At 34.8% G+C, this 22806-nt stretch overlaps 1 protein-coding gene across 4 annotated transcripts; it reads left to right on the top strand.

Moving 5' to 3' along the window:
- The first annotated feature begins 744 nt into the window (after window positions 1-744).
- Window positions 745-22101, top strand: ndel1a (nudE neurodevelopment protein 1-like 1a). 4 transcript variants are annotated; one of them, XM_088069613.1, is made up of 10 exons: window positions 745-894; window positions 4392-4488; window positions 8318-8471; window positions 11650-11798; window positions 13142-13278; window positions 13457-13630; window positions 15428-15522; window positions 15642-15787; window positions 17023-17057; window positions 20672-20813. In XM_088069613.1, exons 2-10 carry the CDS (start codon window positions 4403-4405, stop codon window positions 20677-20679), a joined length of 984 nt encoding a protein of 327 aa, XP_087925739.1. In that variant the 5' UTR covers window positions 745-894; window positions 4392-4402; the 3' UTR covers window positions 20680-20813. The 4 variants fall into 4 exon arrangements, with proteins under 4 accessions (XP_087925739.1, XP_087925738.1, XP_087925737.1 ...); XM_088069612.1 differs by having other exon boundaries at window positions 20669-20813; XM_088069611.1 differs by lacking the exon at window positions 17023-17057 and having other exon boundaries at window positions 746-894; window positions 20672-22101.
- Window positions 22102-22806: the final 705 nt, after the last annotated feature.

Below are 22806 nucleotides of genomic sequence, written 5' to 3'. Positions count from 1 at the left end.
AATTTGTATTTTGAAGTAAAAAAAAATATTTAAATTTTAAAATATTAGAATTTTTAATTGTAGGTAAAAAAAAATATATTGGCTACCAGGGACATGTTATGGTCACATTTCTGATTTCATAAATAATTACTAGGACTTTTTTATTAAATATAACTGGCTTTTTATCATTTTGATTTGTAGGGGAATGTTTGAGCTTTTCTCCAATGATTACGACTTCCTTCACCATATTTTTTTAATTTGGAAGTTAAAAGCTTTCATCCCATAACTTTGACTTTTTTTTAAATTGAGTATTTTTTTCTTATTAACTCAACATTTTGATTCACTATGAGACCTTTTTAAAATATTGTCCAACTTTTTTTCGTTTTTGTCTTTTATTTTATTTATAGTGTTCTATTTATATTTTTAAGTTTTATAAATAAGTGGATTTTTTGTAAAATTGCCTCAGCAACATCTAAAAACTCTATAATACCAAACGTATTTGCAGTCGTTGACCAGCAGATGTTGCTAATTTAAAGTTAACTGTGTTATTTTGCGTCGCTATGCGCAGTTTGTGTGCAGCAGTGAAGCTCGTGGACGCAACAGAGCAAGTGAGTGGAGCGGAAATCCACCTTAAAATATGTTTGTTTTCACCATGGTATTTAACGATTTTTTACCGTCAGTATCTACACCTGTTTTCCCAAATTGGAAATCAGATTACAAAATTTGAATATTTGACTCATTGACTGAACCTCGGCCGCACATTTAAGCAGAGATAATATTCTGCTTTAGGGTGTACTCTCCTTTAAATACCCCGCTGAGCGCAGCGGCAGACATCAGAGGAGACGGTCGGCCTCAGCTGCTCACATCAGAGGGCATCATGGACTGATAAACATCTCTTTTTGGGGCGATGTTCAGGTACGAATTACAGCATAATTTATCTTATTTTATCTTTGGTTCAAAACCAGTAAAATTCAACCCCTGGGACCAAATGTCGTCGGTAATTTTCTGCTCGTTTGTTCGGTTCGCGGCTTGTTTGCACACCCAGTTTTGACAGCTGAGCTCAGCTTGATGTTTGTGCTCTCAGACGATAATCTCAGTGTCATCTTTTATTCTTTTTATGTTAGAATTAAACACAGATATCATGCATTTTCAGTGTATTTATTTTATATATGTTATTTCGGTTAAACATGTTTAAATGTATCACCTGGTTTAGCTAACATATGGTCGGTGCTCAACAGGGTCATCAGTTTGTCTAAAAAAAACGGATTTAATAGTGTAGTCTGGTAAAAACACATTCAAAAGCTTCCTTAAATTACGCATAAATGTAATTTCATATAATAGAATATATGTATTTTTGGTATAAATTCACAGGCCAGCAAGGGTTGCAAAGGTATGAGACTTAGATGGTAGCCAATGACAATATCTCAAAAAATATCGCGATATCACGGTATTACAGAATTATTATTATTATCAGTTGCAAAAAAACTTAAAATAATTGACATTTCTTGCAAAAACAATGGGGGGAAGGCATTGAGCACTTTAAGAAGACACGACCCCCCAAAAAAATCAGAATATAAGACTAATGAACCAATCTATATATAATAATGAATAAAAATAGCTAACAACAGTTGTTAAACTACACGTTTAATTTTTTAAGCATGAAAAAATAATTTTTAAATTGTAGAAAAATATCTTTGATAGCTCTTCATTTGAAATTTTCTGCCTGCTACATTTCGTAGTTCCTTAAGTTTTCCTCTCAGTTTCAGCCTTTCTGTGCAGTAAAAGAGGTGAAAAAAATTAAAACATTACAAAATACAGTAACAGGAGTAACCTATCCAAATGCATTAATTTTGTATAGATGTGCATAAAAATATAAAGTGCAAATGCAAAAAGTGTGAACGATAAAGAGTAAAAATGTGTTCTCCTATATGACTGAACCACATTACAGTAGCTTCTATTCATTACTCTTTTCCCACTGGATGATAATAACTAAAATAAAAGTGAGACTTTCCGACCATTTGCATATTTTCAGTACTGCAGATAAACAAATGTACACGCTATGATCATTTTCATATCACAATGTGCCTTGAAACCAGTAACCGCTGCAACTCTAAAGCTAACATCGAGCTCGTGCAATGTACACGAAGGTAAAATGTTACGTTTTATGAATATTTAGTGCGTTTTTTTAATTTAAGAAGCACACCAGGCCCACTTTTTAATACTCTGAAAATGTTGCATTTCCCTCCACTGTAATAACATTTGAGTTTCCCCTCAAGGCTGCTGGTTGACTGTAATGTGAAGCTGAATAATTCAGAGGATCACAGAATGAGATTTTTTTCAGGGCGACGTACAGCAGAGCAGACAAGCTTTCTTTATGGTTATTGAGATTTCTGTCTGACTGAGCCGTTAAATTAGTTTTTTGTTTGTCCCTGAGTGGCTGTGAGGGTTTGTAATGATGCTACAGGTCAGCGGTGATTACTGTGACACCTGACACAACACAAGCTCCCGTTGACCTTGTTCTTTTTTTCCTTGGGCAAAGGTATTCCTGCTTTTTAATAATTTTAAGTGCTTTTTGGACATGCACAAATGCAACATATAGTGTATTTTAGTGTTTTCTGCAACTTGCATTTCTGCTTAAAGGGAATGTTTTTTTGTCAATAATAAGGAAATTTGCCTATTTTTTTAAATTTATTTTTGCCAACAAGACACTTTGGTGCTTATTAAGGATAATCTATTAATTATGTATTTACTTTTTTGCCAAGAAGATGCAATTTCTGTTCAAAGTAGCAAAAAAAAAATAGAATTTTGAGGTATTAATACTTTACTTTCTTACATTAGTTGAGTAAATATATATATATTTACTTATATTTATTCTTTATTTATTTCTGCCCACAAGACACTTTGTGTCTATTTATGATGAGAAGATACACTCTCTGTTCATATTAGCAAAACAAACAAACAAACAAACATCAAGTAGAATTTTTAGGTATTTGTATATTACTTACATACATGCAGTAATGAATAAACAACTGTATGTTGTGTTTACAGGTGAAACGTTACTTTGCCTAAGTTTTGTTTTCCATTAATTTCACATTAATTCCAGTATGTTTGTGTCATTGTTGTATTTTCATGTGTCTGTACTTGTATTTGAAGTGTTTAATCTTTAGTTTTTTCCTGACAAAGACTCCCTGGCAGAGGAGATATTTTATCTCAGTGGTTCCTCTGGTTTAATAAAGGATGAATTAAAAACACAATGCAGACACAAAATGGAAAGCAAATGAAAGTAAACAGGGTTAAAAGACGCGACAAAAGGACAAAAAAACACTTTGTCCGACGTTGTTTGGGTCATGAGCTTCTCTGTATGTCTGCGTCCTATTTAGGTCAGAGGGAGCGTTTTAATATTCGAACCAAAACATGACAAATCTTCTCTTCAGCGCACTAGTTTCTCATTCAGGCGTTTGGTCGCGTTTCCATCTGCTGCTAACAACTAGTTTGGTGTTCAGGGATTTAGTTCCAGTTTTCACTCTGATGATGAGTCAGTGTGGTGAATGAGGCGCATGGCCACAAAGTTACCGCTGAGTTTTAGTATGTAGGCTGATCAAACCTGTAAAAACACTTTAAAAAAATACTCCTGCAGCTGCTCTGTTGAATGTAAAAGATTTCCAAAAATGAGGCTAGTTTTCTGCATTTTTAATAAAGTTATAGATGTGTACTGGTTAATATGTTTGAAAAAAAAAATTAATTAATATTTTTAAATACATGTGTAAATATCTGTATTGTACCTGGTTCTTAGTTCATTCACTAGCTGATTTAAAATGAAATGAAACATTCAATCAATGTCCTGCAACCCTCATAGTGTCCTAAAAAAATAAATGTAAAATAAAAAATACAATGGAATATTCAAATATAAATGTAAAATAAAAAATAAAAATAGATAATTAAAAAATACAAAGAGTGTAAAGGAAATGGTTGGCTGGAGTCAAACCCGCGGCTGCTGTGGCGAGGATGTTGAACTCTGGCCGTCCCCAGATTAAGATGTATTTAAATGCATTAATCAAATGGAAAATGCGGTTTTGTCTTTAGGAGCAGTTATTTTGTACAAACTCTAAAAAGAAACAGCGATGCTCTGATGTTTATCTGAGGAGTGTGTGGTTCTCTTTGAGGAGCAGCGTCTCCTCTGGGTTTCTGGGAGTCTGCAGGGAGCACTTTAATGATTAATTCCCAGCTGTGGTTTAAATCACTGATTCGGCTCTTGCTGCCTTTTTATGGATGAAGACAGATTTCAGAATATTTCAAAAATGACTGAGACCTAAAGAGAGAAAGTGAGTTTGCTCATCAGCTTTTCTCAATGGATTCAAAGTCCTTTTATCTGGTTGTACTCACTCTTGTTTCTGTTATTCTTTCCTCTCCAGATTTGTTGGCCATGGAAACAGATATGATACCAAAATTCTCCTCAAAAGATGAGGAAATTGACTTCTGGAAGGCTTTGTCCCTCAAGTACAAGAAAGGGTACGTAAACAAACTCATAATGTGCGTATTGCTCATTGTCTTTGTGACACGCTCTTATCGTATCGTATCGTATCGTATCGTATCGTATCGTATCGTATCGTATCGTGTTTTCTTTTTGTCAGCAACTCTTAATCAAAGGGCTAAACCAACAAAAAAATTGTATATTTGTTGCCAAATTTTGTTTGACAAATTTCACAATGTTAACGAAAGTGAAAAATTGCTTGTGTGTCTGCCCTGTGATTCGTATCCGTCCCAAAATTTAATGAGCTCCTCTTTGGCCAATGTAGGCCTGTGGCCACATTTATGCCTGTAGTTTTTCTGTTATCCTGCTGACAAACAAACAAACCAAAATGAAAACATGACCTCCTTTGATAATAATAATAATAATAATAATAATAATAATAATAATAATAATAATAATAATAATAATAATAATAATAATAATATACAATTTATGTGACTGGTAACCGAATTGCCCTTCTGGGGTAAATAAAGTTGTCTGTATGTGAATAATTATGTTAATAATGTGATTAAATTTACATTAAATTACCTCCTGGAGTACCATCCCTTAAGATAAAATGATAGCCAGTCAGTGATATTTGTCTCATAAAATACACTAAACTATTATTTTGGACTTCTTATTAATAATGCCAATAAGAACTATAACCAAATGTACTTTATTAATAGTAAGGTTTGAGGGATTTTGGAGTTTTTTACACAGCAGTTGGTGATTGACTCACTCTTGCGCAGTATTAAATTATTTCAAAAACACATTTATTTACAAAGAAAGCAAACCACAGCAGAGGTATTGCTACTTTTACTTGAGTAAAAGATCAGAGTTTTTGTTTACCAATCATGTTTGGGTGTCCACATACTTATGGCCAGATAGCGTGTTAAAAGTCAGTTAATTTGCTCATTTGAATCACAGATTTGTGCAGATGAGACGCTCTGATCCTAACACCGCTGTCTCTTTGTGTCCGTGGGAACGAGGGCTCGCCGCGGCAGAGCGCATCACCTCAGGAATGTCTGATCTGCGATCTCGTCATCAGGTTTCAGTCGTCCATTATTAGTCTTTGAATCAGAAGCCAGCGCTGGCAGATCCGGTGACTGCTTTGGAAGAGTTTGATGTGTGGGATGAGCAGTGAAAGCTGCAGTGGAAACCTCTCCCAGCTCAGGTTTCACATTAGACATTAGAGGCTCTGATGTGTCTTTGTCCTGCCGTCTTTTGAATGATTTTATGTCACGGAGCGGCTGCTGCTTCTGCTGTAGTGATTGCGCAACATGTTAATGATATGAAGGCGGCTAAAATTAGCTGAAATCTTATCTGACGGCACGTCACTTAAATAAGAACTGATTGAAATCTCAACACGCTCGAAGGAAACAAAGTCAGACCCACACCCCGTTATATAAGAGTCTGCAGACAAAGAGCGTCCTTCAGCGTCGAGGCTGCGTCCGTCCTGTTTGTGTTTGACATACAGAGTGATTTACAACAAGAGTTTTCTCCTCTCCATAGATAGAAAAAAAGATAGATAATTTGTTCATTGTTTAAATTCATTCAGTACTTTTTTAAGGGTTGACTGACATCGTTTTTTTAGGGCCAATACCGATTTTTAGTACGTAATAAGGCTGACAACCCATATTTGAAACTGAGATGCATTTGCAGAAAAAAAAGAAAATATTTCTGTTTTTAATATAACAAACCCCAGCACAACATTTTGTTTAAATACCTTTGTTTAATCAAAACTGAAATTTTCTAAATCATATAGAGCAAGTTCCCAGAAACCTTTTTTTTATAAAGTCAAGTGGAAATTTAAATAAAAAATAAAAAATGAATAAATAAAAATAGCTCCCTGAGGTTTTAAAAAGCAAAAGTTCCTCCTATGCTGACACTTTCTTTGTATGTTTGCAGACTGCCTTCCCTGGTGTTGGTTGAGTTTAATATGCACACTTTTTCATTAATTAATATATTTTATAATTAATGAATTTTTAATTAAATCAGCTTAAAAAAGGCTTGTGCATTTATGTACTGCAACATTCCTGAGAAAAGTCCTCAAATTGTGCAAAGTTGTGTTAAATAAGCAGAAATAATCGTTTCTTAAATCATGAAATATGTTTCTGCTTAATTGAGTACTTTGAATAAAGAGAAATAACTGCGAAGAGGAAGCACCTGTCTGCAAATTAGTCCCAGCCGGATCTTTTCCAAAGTGGAACCAGAAGGAGGCTGAGTGTTTCCTCAGTGCGACGAACACCAGCGATTGTAAATGGATTTTCTGGCTCTGTGCCACCTCCGGCTCTTTTCACTCACATGATGGCTGCCATTTTTAGACGGTGCGGTCTGTCTGTGTGTCCATTTGTGGTCATTCATGGTCCGATCCACAGACACTTATGTAAGCGGCACTTTGTGGTGAAGCTGCTCAGTGATCACGTCCTGTACGGTTTTACCGAGAGAGAGCCGACATGCTGAATGCACAGAAATGTTGTTCAGTCCATCTGTTTCTTTTTGTTGTACATGTTCTTGAGTCTAGAGTAAATGCTGTAAAATTTTATGCATGCAGGGTCTAGTGATTTTAAATCCGAATGACTGCAGCAAGCTGCTGACTTTTCATCTGTCATCACCAGTAGGTCAAAATATCCACTTATCCAAAACTCAAAAGGATAATTTTGGAGATATTCTACATTTTTGTTATTCTGAATTCTATTTATTGATTATAAGATTTATTTTTTTATGCAGCTAATATTTTTTCTAACCCTTAGGAACTGTTTGATGCATTTTACGCAATTTTTCTTTTTTTTTATATATATATATAATTTTGGCTGTGTTCATGCATATGGGATACATTTTGGCAAGATTTTGTATTTTTATTCAATGTTGAATTTTCCAGCTCAGCTCCTACAATAAGTCTAAAATACACTGTGTAAACAAAATTGTTATATTCTTACTGTTAAGTTCAAAATATGCACCACTGAAACCCATTCAAACTGCAATTTTAGCATTGTATTATTTCTGGGTGTCATTCTGGGCTTTTGACCTGAAATTTGCAAGTTTTACTGTTTTCTACCTGATGATGCCATTTTTACCATATTTGGCATATGGAGAAAATACATGCTATTTCTGCTATGTACACCGTCACAATCAATGTTGCTGCAAATCATTAACACACCCCAGGCTGTGATAATACAAAAAATACTTTGCATGTAGTATATTGAAAATAATTCATGTTGTTGTGGGTTTTTTCCCTCATCAATTTCTTAAACAGTTGGTTTAAGACTAGTTTTTAGCAAACATTATTCAAACAATAGGAAATGGTGTATTTGTAGAGGACTATTTTCAGTGTTGAATTAATCCACATCCTCGTGAGAATTTGTGGCAGCACGGAGAGAAGATATATCAGGCTTTGTCACAATACTTTTTTTCTGAAGCTGCATTTTAACCAGTATTTAAAGTCATGAAATGAATGAGGAAAAGCATGATATTTCCTTCTGAATTGTGGTGGAGTAGAAGTATAAAGTAGCAATACACGTGCTAAAATTGTACATAAGTACAGTACTAAAGTAAATGTATTTTCACAACTGAACAGAAACAGTAACAGAAATTGTCTAAACCATCCACAGGGGACAGAAATAGTGAATATTGGCTTTAAAGTTTTTGGAACAGTAACTGGGAGCTCCAGTGACCAGAGAAGATAAAACAAAGACAAAAATAAATTAAACTGGGGTTCATGCTGATGAATGCAGCCACCTGCTGTGTCTACCCCGGCTTGCACGCCGACCTCTTTCTGTCTCGCCTCGTTTTCTAATGGCTTCTCCTCCTCTGTCTGCCTCCCCTCAGCTGCGAGGAGGCTCGGGAGGAGCTGCTGGAGTTTCAGGAGGGGAGCAGGGAGCTGGAGGCCGAGCTGGAGGCTCAGCTGGGCCAAGCTGAGAACCGCATGAAGGACCTGCAGACGGAGAACCACAGACTCAAGAATGAGGTCGAAACACTCAAGGTAACTGCGGGAGGAAGATAAGAAGTGATCTGTGTCTCAGACTATTGATGCTTGAATCTGATCTGAGGCTCAAGAAAATCTGATGTTATGACGAAAAATATATAGTTTTACATGTTCAAATATTACTGGGCTCTCAGTGCTTTATAAATGCAGATATGACTTAGTTTGATTTATATTTATATTTTGCATCCATTAAGAATTATAAGTGAGAGTGAGACGTTTTTATGCAGATTAGAGTTAGTGGGAAATATTAAATTATGTTAACCAACACTAGGCACAACATTTTTTAATTCGAGTATATTTTTTGTGAAATCTACTTTTACAATCTCCTCACTTTAATAAAAGTAATAATGATAATAATTGTTAATTATAAGGATCCTCAAAAAACATCAAGAGAATGTCCAATTTAGCCAAGTAGTTGCTGAAGTGCTGTCTATATATGCAATTATGCAAATTGCCCAACATATGCAAGTTAGAATTCTTAATGCTCAGGACCCATACTATACATTTATAACATAAAACTTTGGGGTACTCAACATTTCCATGTCCACAATAAGACTCTATACGCTGGCAAATAGACTATTACAGCGGGCACCCAACGGGTAATGTTTGCTAAAAGGATTAGATGATTAATCCGTTTGTCAATCCCTTTTTGCTTCTAAAGATGATTTTAAAAAGTGCCTCACTGTACTGTATGCTCTGAACCCAGTGAGTACAGCATGTCTCCATGTGTATGTATCCTTTGCATGAATATTTGATGTTTTTTTTATCTTATATCACCGCTCGTCCTTGAGTGCAGTGTCTCCAGGGAGAAGTGAAGTCACACTGTAACAGCTGCTGCTCCCCGAGATGCACTCACCACTTTTTTATTTTCTTTTGAGCTCCTGCAGCTTTGTCTTTCTGCTCATACGTCAGAGGTCATGGGAAATATTCAGATCCCACCCATAGAGACTTAAAGTAAAATTTGGTAACACTTTCTATGAAGACATAGTGAATTATAATGTATTGATAATTCTTTATGACTACACTCATAAACACACATAATGCTTGCTGATGCACTATATCAACAGACATAAAACATGTGGCGGAGTATCTGACCGAGGGGGAGGATGTAGATGATGAAGAAGAGGGGGCTGAGTATGGAGCCTTGAGGAACGCCTTGAGCCATAAGACTCTTGATCCTTAGAATTCATTATATTCACATCTTTAATGCTTTATGACTGTTGATATAATGCATTAAGAATTACGTGTGTTTATGAGTATAGTCATAAAGTATTATGAATGCATAATAATTCACTATGAATGCCCCCATAATGCATTATAGATGTGGTCGACAGAAAGTGTTGCCTAAAAGTCCATCCCATGATCAACAATTATGGGTTTCTGTTTGTTTGAGGCGTCTTTGAGGATTATAATCCCCGAGTTGATAAAGTCTGTGAATCTATGTGCAGTCTAAATGGTAGTCTCAGCTCAGGAAGGTGCTGATGTTACTCTCTTTTCTAATATTGAGACCGCTCTCTCCTGAGCTGTCTGTAGGCTGATGCAGCCGATCCGTGTGACTCTCATGCATAATGCATCAGGTTGCGTCTCTCAGTCTCATTCTCACCCCATAATTACAGAAAGGCGGGAGGTCCGTTTATGTGTCCGTGTTTCCAGCAGGCATCAGATGTTTGTGCCAAAGTGTCTGTCAGGTTTCAGATTCCACACACTGAGTGAATAATTTGCTTTGTTTGTGGTAGAAAACATAATAATGGTAATTTTTGATAATAGTTAGAGGAAAATGTTTTTGATCTTTATAATGAAATATTTTTGGCTCAGTTACATAGTTTCAGCCACAGAGTCCATAGTACGGAAACATATTTTCATAAAAAGATGATCTTTTGGAAAAGTCAGGGTTTTTTTTTTTTTGGTTTTTTTTTTAAATACTTAAATAAGGTTTTCTGTTTTCATGTAGTAAAATGTGTGCTCATCAGATACTGTCAAGAATTGTTGATAGTTTTCTGTACAAATGTATGGTAGCCTTGAGGCACAAAACATGACAGCATTTCAGAAAACAACAATTGATAAAACAAACAGAAAACGCATTTTGGAAGAGCAATATTTTAAAAGAAATATTTCGCGAAATACAGAAAACTTTAGAAATAAAAACATGACAACTTTTTAGAAATTGCTAACATTTAGAAAAAGAAAACATTTATGAAAATATAGCAACATTCTGGGAAACACTGAAATTTTAAAATGCAATCAAAAACAATCACAATTCTGATAAGATAGCATTTTAAAATTGACATTTTGGAAAAACATTTAGCAAAAATCAACAAATAAGAAAACACAATAGTTGTTGTGCCATTTTAGCCTTTTTAGAAAAAGAAAAAAAATCATTTAAAAATTTTAGAAAACACATTTCAGAAAACATTAACCTTATAGAAATGAAATGACCTCTCACAATATTTTAGAAATCACAACAAATTAAGCCATTTTAAAAAAAAAAAGAAATTTAACAAAATAAATAAGATAATAATACTTTAGAGAAAAGCACATCTAAAAAAAATGTGACATTTTAGCCTTTGAGAAAATATATAATTTTAACATTTTAGAAAACACTCATGATAAAAATGCAATGACATTTTAGAAAACACAATATTCTAAAAGACACATTTCTGATAAGATTTCATTTCACAAAACAAGAAAACAGGACAAACAGATGATGTTTTGTTTTTAAGTCTGGCTGTTTTTTCTGATTTAACACATTTTTTTCCAATATTATGTTTTGCTCCTCAAAGCTCCCATACAAACATCATATCATACCATATATGTTATTTTTTATGTTGCACTGGGATGTGCTGAGTTGGGAGTTAAAGGACGGATCTGTGGCTGCAGCTGAGAGTCAGACACAGCAGCAGCAGCAGATATAGGTCAGACGCACAGACGGGCCCGCTGGTACTTATTGAACTGATTGTGTCGTGCAAATATAGGTCAAACTTCACATCCGCTGCCTAACCGTGCAGAGGGAAACGAGGGGAAAGCTCTGAAAAATACATGCAAACATGTCGGTGGTGGAGCATTTAAATCATGACACGAAGCTCCTTTTCCCAACGTGTCCTACATTAAACACGTGTGATCAATAATGCTGTCTGTCCTGTCTCGCCACTTTGCTCTTCTTCCTCGTCTTGTTCAGGAGAGGTTCGAGCAGCAGTACGCTCAGAGCTACAAGCAGATCTCCGTGCTGGAGGACGACCTCGGACAAACTCGCAGCATCAAGGAGCAGCTCCACAAATACGTCCGAGAGCTCGAACAGTCCAACGACGACTTGGAGAGAGCCAAAAGGTCCGTCAATGCACACAAAAATAAAATACTCATTTTTATGAGTCACTAAATACGATTGGGTTTTTTTTTGTAAAAAGGAGAATACAGTATAGACAATATTCATTTTGATTTTAGTTTTTTGTTGCTTTATTCATTTATTTGACAGGGAATGTATGTTAAATGTGTTAAAGAAAATGCTATTTAAATATGACGTAAAGCCATAGTTTATTTGCTTATTAGTCCTTGTCCCTTGTTATTTTTTAATGGATTAAAAGTGGAATTAAACATACTTGATCATTGAGACAAACAATAAAACAAACAGACAAACAACCACTTCAGACAGGATTTTAAACACCAGTGACTGATAACAATTTAGACCAAAACTGAAGAAAAAAAGCTACATAAAGCCCCTTTTTATGTGTCAATAAATAAAATCCTTTTTCTATTATAAGGATAATACAGGATAAACGATATTGTGACCAAAGTAGTTACCAAAAATATTATACATTAAATGATTTTCTAATTTCACAGAGTTAATTTTTATAGTCATTAGTTCTAATCATATATATCAAATATTCCTTAATTTTCAGAATTTTAACCCTTTAAATGCCAGGTTTTTGTCTATATGCCACTATGTTTTTAGATGGAAAAAACATTTTTTTTTATTTCAATAGACTTCATGCAAAATAGATTGTATTATTATTATTATTATTATTATTGTTGTTGTTGTTGTTGTTGTTGTTGTTGTTGTTGTTGTTATTGTTATTATCACAGCCTGGGATACGTCAGTGATTTGCAGGAACATTTTTGTGACAAAGGCCCTGAATGACACCCAGAAATAACACAAGTCATGTTTTTCTTCTTTGATGGCTGTGGGAACAAAAATTGCAGTTTGAATGGGTTTCAATGGAGCATTTTGTTGCACTTAACAGTATGAATGTAACAATTTAGTTTCCACGGTGTATTTCAGACTTATTTTAGGAGCTGAGCTGGAAATTCCAAGATTAAACAAACATACACAGTCTTGCCAAAATGAATGCCATATGCATGAACACAGGGAAAATCATTAAAAAAAGAAGAATGAAAAGTGTGTAAAATGCACCAACCAGTCCCTAAGGGTTAATCTATATGGAAATTTGCCAGTGATACAATTTGTCCTTGTTATAATTAGCAAATGGGTCAAATTCAATCGATTTCTGTCTTGAATTGGATTAAAATCAATGCTGCAGAGATTGATCCCTTATTCGCACTTGAATAATCATTAATAGGTAGACAGGACGGACAAAGGGCAACCCCTCGGAGGGCGTTTGATTAATGAAATGTTCGTTTCAATGTTGCTTCCTTTTTTAAAATTTGCTGCTCAGAGCTACCATCGTGTCTCTGGAGAACTTCGAGCAGCGTCTGAACCAAGCCATCGAGAGGAACGCCTTCCTGGAGAGCGAGCTGGATGAGAAGGAGTCGCTGCTGGTCTCTGTGCAGAGATTAAAGGATGAAGCCAGAGGTGATTATTGACGAGAGTTAACTAATGAGACGCTCTGTCAATCACTCGCTCATTAACATACAGCTCTCCCCACAGAACAATTTGAAATATCGGCTTTCCCACAGCTTTGTCTTTTGGTTTGTGTCCTCGGCTGATCTTTTGAGAGCTACAGCATGTTCCTGCACTTGTTTATTTGCAGACTTGCGGCAGGAGCTGGCCGTACGAGAGAGGCAGTCAGATGTAAGCAGGATGTCCGCTCCGAGCTCGCCCACACAGGACAATGTGAAGATGGACTCTGCGGTGCAGGCCTCCCTCTCTCTGCCTGCTACACCACTGAGCAAAGGTCTGGACAACGCCTTTGCCAACACAACAGGTAGCTGCAGCCTCTTTTTCCCTCAAGGGCGTTTTTAATTTCTCTCATTTTGCAAGTAGAGACAGGAAGATCTGAGCAATTCTTCATGAAAACATCCTGCTTTCTGCTGCTTTCTTTTTTTTAAATGCATCAATGTTTGTTTTTTTGTATCTGATGAAGAAACAGGAGCACTTCTGATGCTCTCAGACAACAGAAAAATGTGCACCCTACCATCTGCAGATTGTCGGAAAAAAAAAGTGTCAGCCACATAATTGGAGGATTAAGAATAAAATGTCTTTATTTTTTTAAAACGTTTTATTTGGTATTTCTCAATAAACATTCAGTGTATGCATACAGGAGCTATACATGTCACAGATCCCATAATATTTTTAGTGGTACACATACAGAGCAGCAAAAAAAAAGGGTAAAAATAAAAATAAATAATTAAAATAACAATAAAAAAAGATAATATTAATAATAATGATAATAATGGAAAAGGAAATCTATGGACAGTTACGGACTGATCTTTTCTTAAATGTCCAAGACCGTTCGTCCTTTAAATACAACTTCTCTTAAAGTGAGTACAAAATATAAATCATTAAACAAGATTTTTTTTGTATAAATCTTTTCCAGTCGTTACATTTCTTTTCTTCCCCCTCCTTCTTTCAGATGTTTCAGTAGTTTTCGTCCACAGATAAAGATAAGATAAAAATCTTTAAAAGCCACTGTGCACCACCTGCTCAGCTGCAGACAGACTCGGTTAGAGACTAACTGGTGAACACAGTGGAGCATTTAGCAGCTAAAGAGACAAATATTTCCCTCAGGAGGTGGAGGAGACCAAAACCAGAGAGAAAAGAGTGAATATTAAATTAACAACACAAACAAAAAGACTTTTAATGAATGATGAGGTTACTCTGTAACTGCTAGATCAGAAACTGGGCAGCTTTTTGCCGTATAAACCATATAAAATATGTCTATATTGTTTTTACAGCAGTTTTCGAAGTAACCAAAAACAATCACTTATTGCAGGTTTAATAATTCACTTGAGTGCCTGGAATTTAACCCTACGCATGGATGAATGCACGTTTTCTCCACTTTAAATTATTCATGTCTTACTTTGAGTTTTTGAGAAAACAGTAACAATTCATTTTACCCATGAATATAAGCCAAATATTTATCCAAACATTTATGTAAATCGTGGAAAAAAACACATCTTTATTAAATATTTAGGTATAATTTTAGATCCTTCTTTGGATTTTGGTAAATCACATCAAGACGTTACACTCTAGCAGATTTATGTCTTTTTACATTTGAGAATCTCAGAAACAGTGCAGGCATCCAAGTTATTTAGATTTTTGTCTCATTTTAAATTCTGCGTATCAGTGAGGTCATGTCATAAACAAGCTTCAAAACCATGTGAATGTACAAGGTATTTTTCAAATATAGTTAAAAAAAAAAAGTAAAATTGAACCTTAAATGTGCTTGTTTATGTACTTTTTGATGTTCCTGAGTGTTTGTAGAGTTTTTAACTGTATTTTTTTGTACATATTCACTGACAGGCTGTGCCTCTATACACTGTTTAAAATTATATTGTATTTATTGTCTATAATTTAATTTTAATGTGTCACATTTTAAAGATATTTAAACATCACATTTATTGACACTAGACCTGTCAATGAGATGTTATTTACTGCTCATTATAGAGCAAACTTCTGTTTATTAAAGGGTGTAGTAAATGAGTGAATGATGGCGTGAATTCATACACAGATGCATATTTGATGAAATATAAACTCTCTTTTTTTACTGTCACATGTGCAGTTCTATCAAACGGTTTTGGCAGCAACTCTCCGCTGACTCCCTCCGCCAGAATATCGGCTCTCAACATCGTCAGCGATTTACTGCGGAAAGTCGGGGTGAGTCACTCCTTTCAGGTTTCAGGACTTTCCCTTTTTCCTCCACGACATCAAAAGCTTGATGCAGAAAATCCCCGTCTCTCCTTCACTTTTAGTTTTTGTTTTTGTTTCCTCCACAGGCTCTGGAGTCGAAGCTCGCCGCCTGCAGGAACTTTGCCAAGGACCAGAAAGCGAGGAAGGCGTACGCTCTCGACAACAGCAACGCGCTCAACGCAAACACGGCGAACTACTCGCAGTCGCTCCACACGTCGTATTTCGACAAAGCGTGAGTGAAACGTTTTCCATTAATGACAAGAACGTGTCAGTCTGATTCCTGTCAGGTGTGTTTACGGGATTTCTGAGGTGTGTTTCTAATAAAACAGAGTAATGAAATTTAACTGCAGATATTTACTCAAGTATTGTACTTAATTTAAGCACAAGTACCTTAAATTTTACTCAAGTATTTCCATTTTATGCAGCGTTATACCCATATTACACAACAGAGGGAAATATTGCTTTTGACACCATATTTGTCTGAAAACTTTAATTACTGCTGCTCATGTTCCTGTTTTGAATGCAGGAGTTTTACGTGTAGAGGAGTATTTTCACAGTGTGGTATTTGTATGTTTACCATTGTTCATACAGTTATGAAAAACCTTTAAAAATGGAATTTGCAAAGAACAATATCCAGGCCTGGAAATGTGCTTGAAAACTAAATACACCCTGAAAGTTTTAAACAAATCATGGAAATATATTTCACAAACCTGTTTAATATATAATGTTGAAAATTTGAAAATCCAACGATGTGTCATTAAAAAAAAAAACCTCTTCTAAATCACCAAAAACTGTAAAGGAAAAAAGTCTTAAATGAAAAAAATAAAAGATTTAAAGAAAAAAATGGCAAAACAAAAAAAAAGTTTTTTCTTTGAAATTGCAAAACATTTTTAAAGCCAAAGACATTGCCAAAAATGGTGAGGTAAGAAGCCAAAACATTTTTAAAGAAAAAAAACCCTGGAAATTATTTTACTTCAAAATTCACAAAAAATATATTAGTTTTTAAAAAATAAAAATCACAATAAAAAATCACCAAAAAAAGCCAAAATAATTACTCTTAAAATCCCCCAAAAAGTTTTAAAGAAAAACTAAAATTTGCCTTTTTTTTCTTTGAAAAATCTTCACCTCCCCCTTCTCTCTCATAAATAATGAACAGTCCCTGAGTTCGATTTAAATATTCAGCTTCAGCCTTGTTATGAATTCAATGCTTTTTTTAAGTAATATATATTTTAAACATATTATATGGTAATAAAAATAACTGATAAGGAGTATCGATGGTCGATTCAGAGAATATATGGTCTCAAAAGTTTGTCGCGGAAAAGTCCCGGACATTCCTGGTAAAAATGTGTGTGAATCCTGTTTTCAGTAAAAGATCTTCCAGTTCTGGTAAAAGGTCAATGTGAGATGTGTGTGTGTGTGTGTGTGTGTGTGTGTGTGTGTGTGTGTGTGTGCGTTTGTTCCCAGCAGGACGGAGATGGTCACCTTCCCGTCATTGATTCTGGGTAATCGCAGCTCCTCCTGTAATCTGAGTGTCGGGGCGCGTTCGTGCATGCTGCTGCTGATTTTAACAATTCCTTCTCCTGTAGAGCTCATAAAAAATAACTGACTGCGGGTTAATCGCAGCGCCGCCACTAACTGTTTGATGGTGATGGTGGTTTTAGTGGTGTGATGCTGCAGGTGTTTCTCTGCTGTCTTTTAACGCTTAGCTGACCTTATAGATCTCTTTCCTTCTGGTGTGAGTTGTTTTTTGGGGGTTAAATCTAACCATTAATTATAGTCACAAAGGGGATTTTAAAACAAACATAGCATCTTTGTTTTTGTGTTTTTGCTTTTCATCTTAGGAGTGAAGTTTATCAGAAAGAGAAACTTGATGACAAAAATTAAACTGTCAAAAAAAAATCCACAAATCCCATAAAAAGACCAAAATCAACAGTGTTAGTCTGTGTCCAAACTTTCCAACTTCTCCTGAAACACATTCGTTCCTGCTGAAAATTTGGTTGCAACGGTGTGAGCTTTTCGCAGTGTAATAATTGTCACATAAAATACAGTTGTACAGTAATATGCTGTTATTATTGCAAGGTACAGTGACTTTTATAGGAATATGTTGTTTTATTACAATTAAAATGTTTTATTACAGTTCAAATGTTTTATTACATTGTATTTTACTTTTTTAGAGGACTTACTTTTTTTAATTATCCCTTTCAAAAATAAATAAATAAAAGTTAGATTTTCCTTCCAGTCACATTTTTTTAGCATTACCGTCGAAAAGCAAATCTTAATGGTAAGATAACCATCAATGTTCTTCCCATTGTATACCTGAAAACCTGTATATCACCGCAGCACTAACTCAACTGACTTTGTTGTTACTTAAAGAAATAAAATAAGAATTCTCATTAAAACTGAGGAAACGCTGCCGTAAGTGAGGAAACACCAGAGGCAGGCAAAACCCTATAGAGCAAAAGATAAAAATAAATAATAATGATACATGGATATAATTCTCTAAATAACAGACAAAAGGAAAATGAAATTATAACAGCACAAAATACGATAATAGATAAAAATTTTAAAAATAATAAAATGATATACCATCCAGTAAAAGAGACAAAAAATATAAATAAATAGTCAATAAAGTTCAATAACTAACTGAAGATGTAAATCTGTAAAAATGAGTCACAAACATTAAATTTTAATAAGAGTCTGCAAATATTTCAGAGCAGCTCAATGTAGTTTTCAATCAAACAAACAGGAGAAATTTGTGCTTTTGCTGGGGACTATTTTTAGCGGCGGATTAATCCACATTTGGTGCTCTTGTGAGTATTCGTGGCAGCAGGACGGTGTGTGTTTGGAGACAAAATAAACTACCGTGTGTGTGTTCATGGTAATGAAGAAACATGTCAGCCAGTGCAACAGTGTGACTCACTCAAGTGTTTTTAATAGTTTTTGGACAAAAAATGGAGCGATATGGCAAAGAGGAAGAAGATACATCAGGTTTGAAAAAAGAAAATTGTAGAATATCACCAGATTCATGCTTTAAATGTCAGTTTTATTGTGTTTTGTGCTGCATCACTCTGCTGGTGTTGACAGCAGTGAATTGTTGTATCAGGCTGGTGGTGAGAGCAGAGCCTGGCGGTGTGACGGTGCGTTTCTGTTAGAGAGGCAGAGGCTGCATATTTAATGCACACACACACACAAACACACACACACACACAAGGTCATTGTCCTTGTGGTTTCAGAGCAGGACGTTTTGTTACGAACACCGTTCACCTTCGGGCAGGTCCAGTTTTGTCTCGCTTCCTGTAATAGAAGAGAAAATGATGAGAACAGAGCTGAGTGTGTTTGAATTCAGACCAAATGTGTCAAAAGTCAAATAAAGTCAAAAAGCCCCCAAAAATATGCTTTAAAAAATAAAGAAATCGAGTATCAAAAGTTGTCAACTTTTGACTATTTTTTAACTCTTTTTAACATCTGGAACAACACCCATTTTCCTGTGCTGCATTCAGGTGCCCTTCACAAACATTTAAACCTCTGAAACCTGACAAATTTTATTTTGATTTCTTTTAGAAACACAGAAAAAATTAGTAAAAGCTGAGAAGAAATTTACATATTTTTTTAATAGGGGAAAATAAAATTAAAAAAATAGGAAAAAAGTTAGAAATCTTTCTTAATAGTTCTTTTCTTATTCTATGATTAAATGTATGTTCCAGCAAAATATTTATACTTTTCAATTTCTAGCATTTTTTGGGGTAATTTATTTTTCTTTTCTTTTTAATTATCTTATTTTTACTAATTTCTTGCAAATTTTTGGAACATGTGTTATTAAGTTGCTCAGTGCCTTTTCCCATGCTTTCGCAAGAAATCAAACCAAGCTGCTTAGGTTTTAAAAGGTTAAAAAAAATCTTTATTTTACACTAATGCATTTAGCAGTTTGGTGCATCAGATAATCTTGATAAAATCGTACAAACAAATCTTGATAAGAATTAATTAAATGAAGTCATGTATGTGTGATACAGAAACATATCGGAGTTTTTCGTCCTTCATTCGTGCCTCATTCCAGACTCATGACTCAGGTCTCACCCAAACAAACAATACCAGTCATAGTTGGACTGTGACCCACAAAACACACCAGTTTAACCAGTCGGTCAGGCCAACTTTGCATCATCCTTTCCACTTTCTGCGTTCACGTTCCAATTTTAGGAACAGGTGCATAACTTTGTGTGAAAGTGCGTCATCTCTGTCTCATATCTGCAGTATTAAATGGTGACAGTGAAGATTTTATCTGATAATTTGAGCAGTTTTTTACTTTCAGCTATGGAAGCCCAAATCTGCCAAGAAAATGAAAACTAGAGTAATTTGATAATATTTGGATCATTGTTGATAAGTTTTGTTTTGTCTATTTAGTCTGAAATAAGAAATGTTATGCAAACAAAAAAAGCGTGAAACCTCAAAATTGAGCAAAAAAAAAAAAAAAAATACTCTCTCTGGAGAAGTTGACCTTCATGACAATGTTAAAGGATTTATTAAAGTGTGTGTGTGTGTGTGTGTGTGTGTGTGTGTGTGTGTGTGTGCTTTGTTTGTGTCAGGTTGTTAGTCCTGTTGTCTTTGTGTTTTGTTGAAGGTTGTTTAACTTATGAAAAGTGTTTCTGTAAATATTTTAAATATTTAAATTGGAAGTACATGTTACTGTGAACAAAACCTAAAAAAAAAAATTAAATAAAATAAATAAGCAGTTTTCACCTCCAGTGCCTCCCCTTTAAGGTACAACGTAGATTTGTTTGTAAACATTAAAAAAAAAAAAGAAATTAAAATTGGTCCTTGATTCTGCTTCATCTTTGGAGTTTAACATTTACGGCAGAATTTAGACTTACCATTATTATTAATTTATTTAATTTTTTTTCTGGTAGGAATGGGCTTCCATACCACTTGTTACATCATTGCAGCTGTCTATTAAATGATGCGTAACTTAATCCAATACTAATAAAAGAAATAACAATAAATTAATAATAAAAAACTTCAGACAATACTTTACATTAACATGAGAACGGCTGGTAAAGGGTTCATTCATGTCTACATTTCAGCTATATTCTCCTGGTTTAATGTAACTTTTTTTTTCCAGCAGGACGGTGAACGGATTAAAACCTGGCGCCCTGAACGCCATCACCGCCCCTCCCGCTGCCTCCTCCCCCGGCTTAGTGCCCCTCGCTGTGTGACGGTAAACACACCCATCTAAAGGAGAAAAAAAGGCCTCAGACAAATACTGTAAAACTTTATTGATGTACTGTTACCCCGGGCGCTCTGTCGCTGTGACCCGCTGCACTGTATTCATGGGTCCCTGTCTGTATACGTCATGTGTTGCTGTAAATGCTGTTTGCTCACTGACTCGTACAAAGATGATCCTCTCCTGACACATTTTAAGATTTCTTAAAGATCTCACGCTGATTTTTAAAATGTGTGCACCAGAAAATCTAAAATGGAAATATTATGCAATTATTATTATTATTATTTTTCCACTATTTTAACGAGCAATAACTTCAGTTAAGGTGCACTCACATCCACTTTTTAAGAGTATTAATGGAAAATAATTTAACTTGGCACGTGTGCAGATGTCCTGGATGATGTGCCACATGGTCTCCATCAAATATTTATGTTTCAAAATGTCCAAATTGTGAGCCTGACAGGTTGATGTTTTAACCCTTTGAAACCTGGATTTACATCAGTCTCCTTGTGCTGCGTTTAGGCGCCTTTCACAAGCTGTTTAACCCTTTGCAACCTGATGGGGGAAAAAACAATGACCATCCCTCATTTGCAAAAAAATATACTATTTATTCTCTAGTTCTTGTTGTTTTGTTTTGTTTTTTATTTTTTAATTCATTTATTTTTTTTAGGTCATGTTCTTTTTTTTGCTTATTTTCAGATAGTTTTCATTGAACTTTTTACTTATTTTTTGCTGTTTTGGGGTCATATTCTTTTTTGCTTTTCTTTAAAGATAATTTCCTTTTAAATTTTTACTACTTTATTGCTCATTTTTGGGCCATGTTTTGTTAAGTTGCTCATTGTCTTCTCCCCATGTTTTTGGAAGAAATCAAACCAACTTGCTCAGGTTTTAAAGGGTTAAAAATGATCTCTAGTGTCTTGTGATTTTAAACTTTTTGCTATTATCTCGCGTGACCCCGGTTTTTAAGAGAAGGGGCGTCTTTGTGTCATCGTAGTGAGTCAAACACGCCATCTACCCTCTGAACGATGTGACATGTGTACAGTATTGGTCATATTGATCGTTTATTTATAGACGGCCGTAGAAGCGAAGCTGTCGGCGTTTTTGGGACCAGTTAACCAGCATCCTCGTGTTCTGTGGTCAGAGTGTTTCATCCTGTTTCTAAAAGCTTTGATTTGTCACACGACACTCGACAAGTGAAGCACTTTGACTTTGTGTGAACTCACTTTTTATTCTTCGTCATTTTAAGTGCAATATTGCCTGTTTGTTATAGTTTGTGGGTTTAATTTATTTCAGATTTCTTTTACGGCATGTTTTAATAAAGGGTGTAATTATTCTCCATTTGTTACGCCTGTAATTTTTTAATCAGTTCTTTATCGTGGAGGAAATTAAGGCTGCAGTTAACTTACTTTCAGTTAGAGCTGCAGTGATTTAACTATTATAGTAATTGATTAATTATTTCAGTTATTTTTTTCACGCAAAATCATGTCATTCTCTGATCACAGCTTCTCCAATGTGAATATTTGCTTTTTTATATCGTCATAAATTTCATTCCTTTTAGTTTGTTTGTTGGACAAAACGAGCAACTTGAAGACGTCACCTCGAACTCTGAGAAATAATATAGACTTTTTTCACTTTTATCTGTCTTTAAAACAATAATAAGAATAATATTTTTTTAGTCTCCAAAATGTCAGAAGTGAAACAAAACAAGCTCTATGATCCCAATATGACATTGTCGGATTGCTTGTTTTTACAGACTATAACTCTTAAATATTTAGTTCATAATGACAAACAAAAGCTGTAAATCCAAACATTTCAGATGTTTGAAGCAGCAAATATTTGGGTTTTTATTTCATAAATGACTCAAAAGATTTAATCAGTTATTAATGTGGTTATTGACAGTTTTTTTTTCTGTTAATTGCAAATTTCTTGCCCCACTGCTGGAGTGATTCAGATTATTTTCCTTCTCTTTCAGAGCACTGTCAGTTTTAATTTGTTCCTCTATGAAGTGAAAATCAATTAGAAGTCTTGAATTGTGTATT

Source organism: Plectropomus leopardus, chromosome 19 (assembly GCF_026936395.1).
Source record: "Plectropomus leopardus strain MGB_pleo_1.0 chromosome 19, ASM2693639v1, whole genome shotgun sequence".
Lineage (NCBI taxonomy): Eukaryota > Metazoa > Chordata > Actinopteri > Perciformes > Serranidae > Plectropomus > Plectropomus leopardus.
The sequence above is the reverse complement of the archived record's forward strand: the minus strand, read 5'-3'. Positions and strand labels throughout refer to the sequence as shown.

Bases quoted from the DNA above. Each gene is read 5' to 3' on its own strand.
- ndel1a (XM_088069610.1), top strand. From the start codon at position 4,403: ATGGAAACAGATATGATACCAAAATTCTCCTCAAAAGATGAGGAAATT. The intron at 8,472-11,649 runs GTAACTGCGGGA...CGTCTTGTTCAG, and splicing joins ATGAGGTCGAAACACTCAAG to GAGAGGTTCGAGCAGCAGTA. The intron at 13,631-15,427 runs GTAGCTGCAGCC...TCACATGTGCAG, and splicing joins CGCCTTTGCCAACACAACAG to TTCTATCAAACGGTTTTGGC.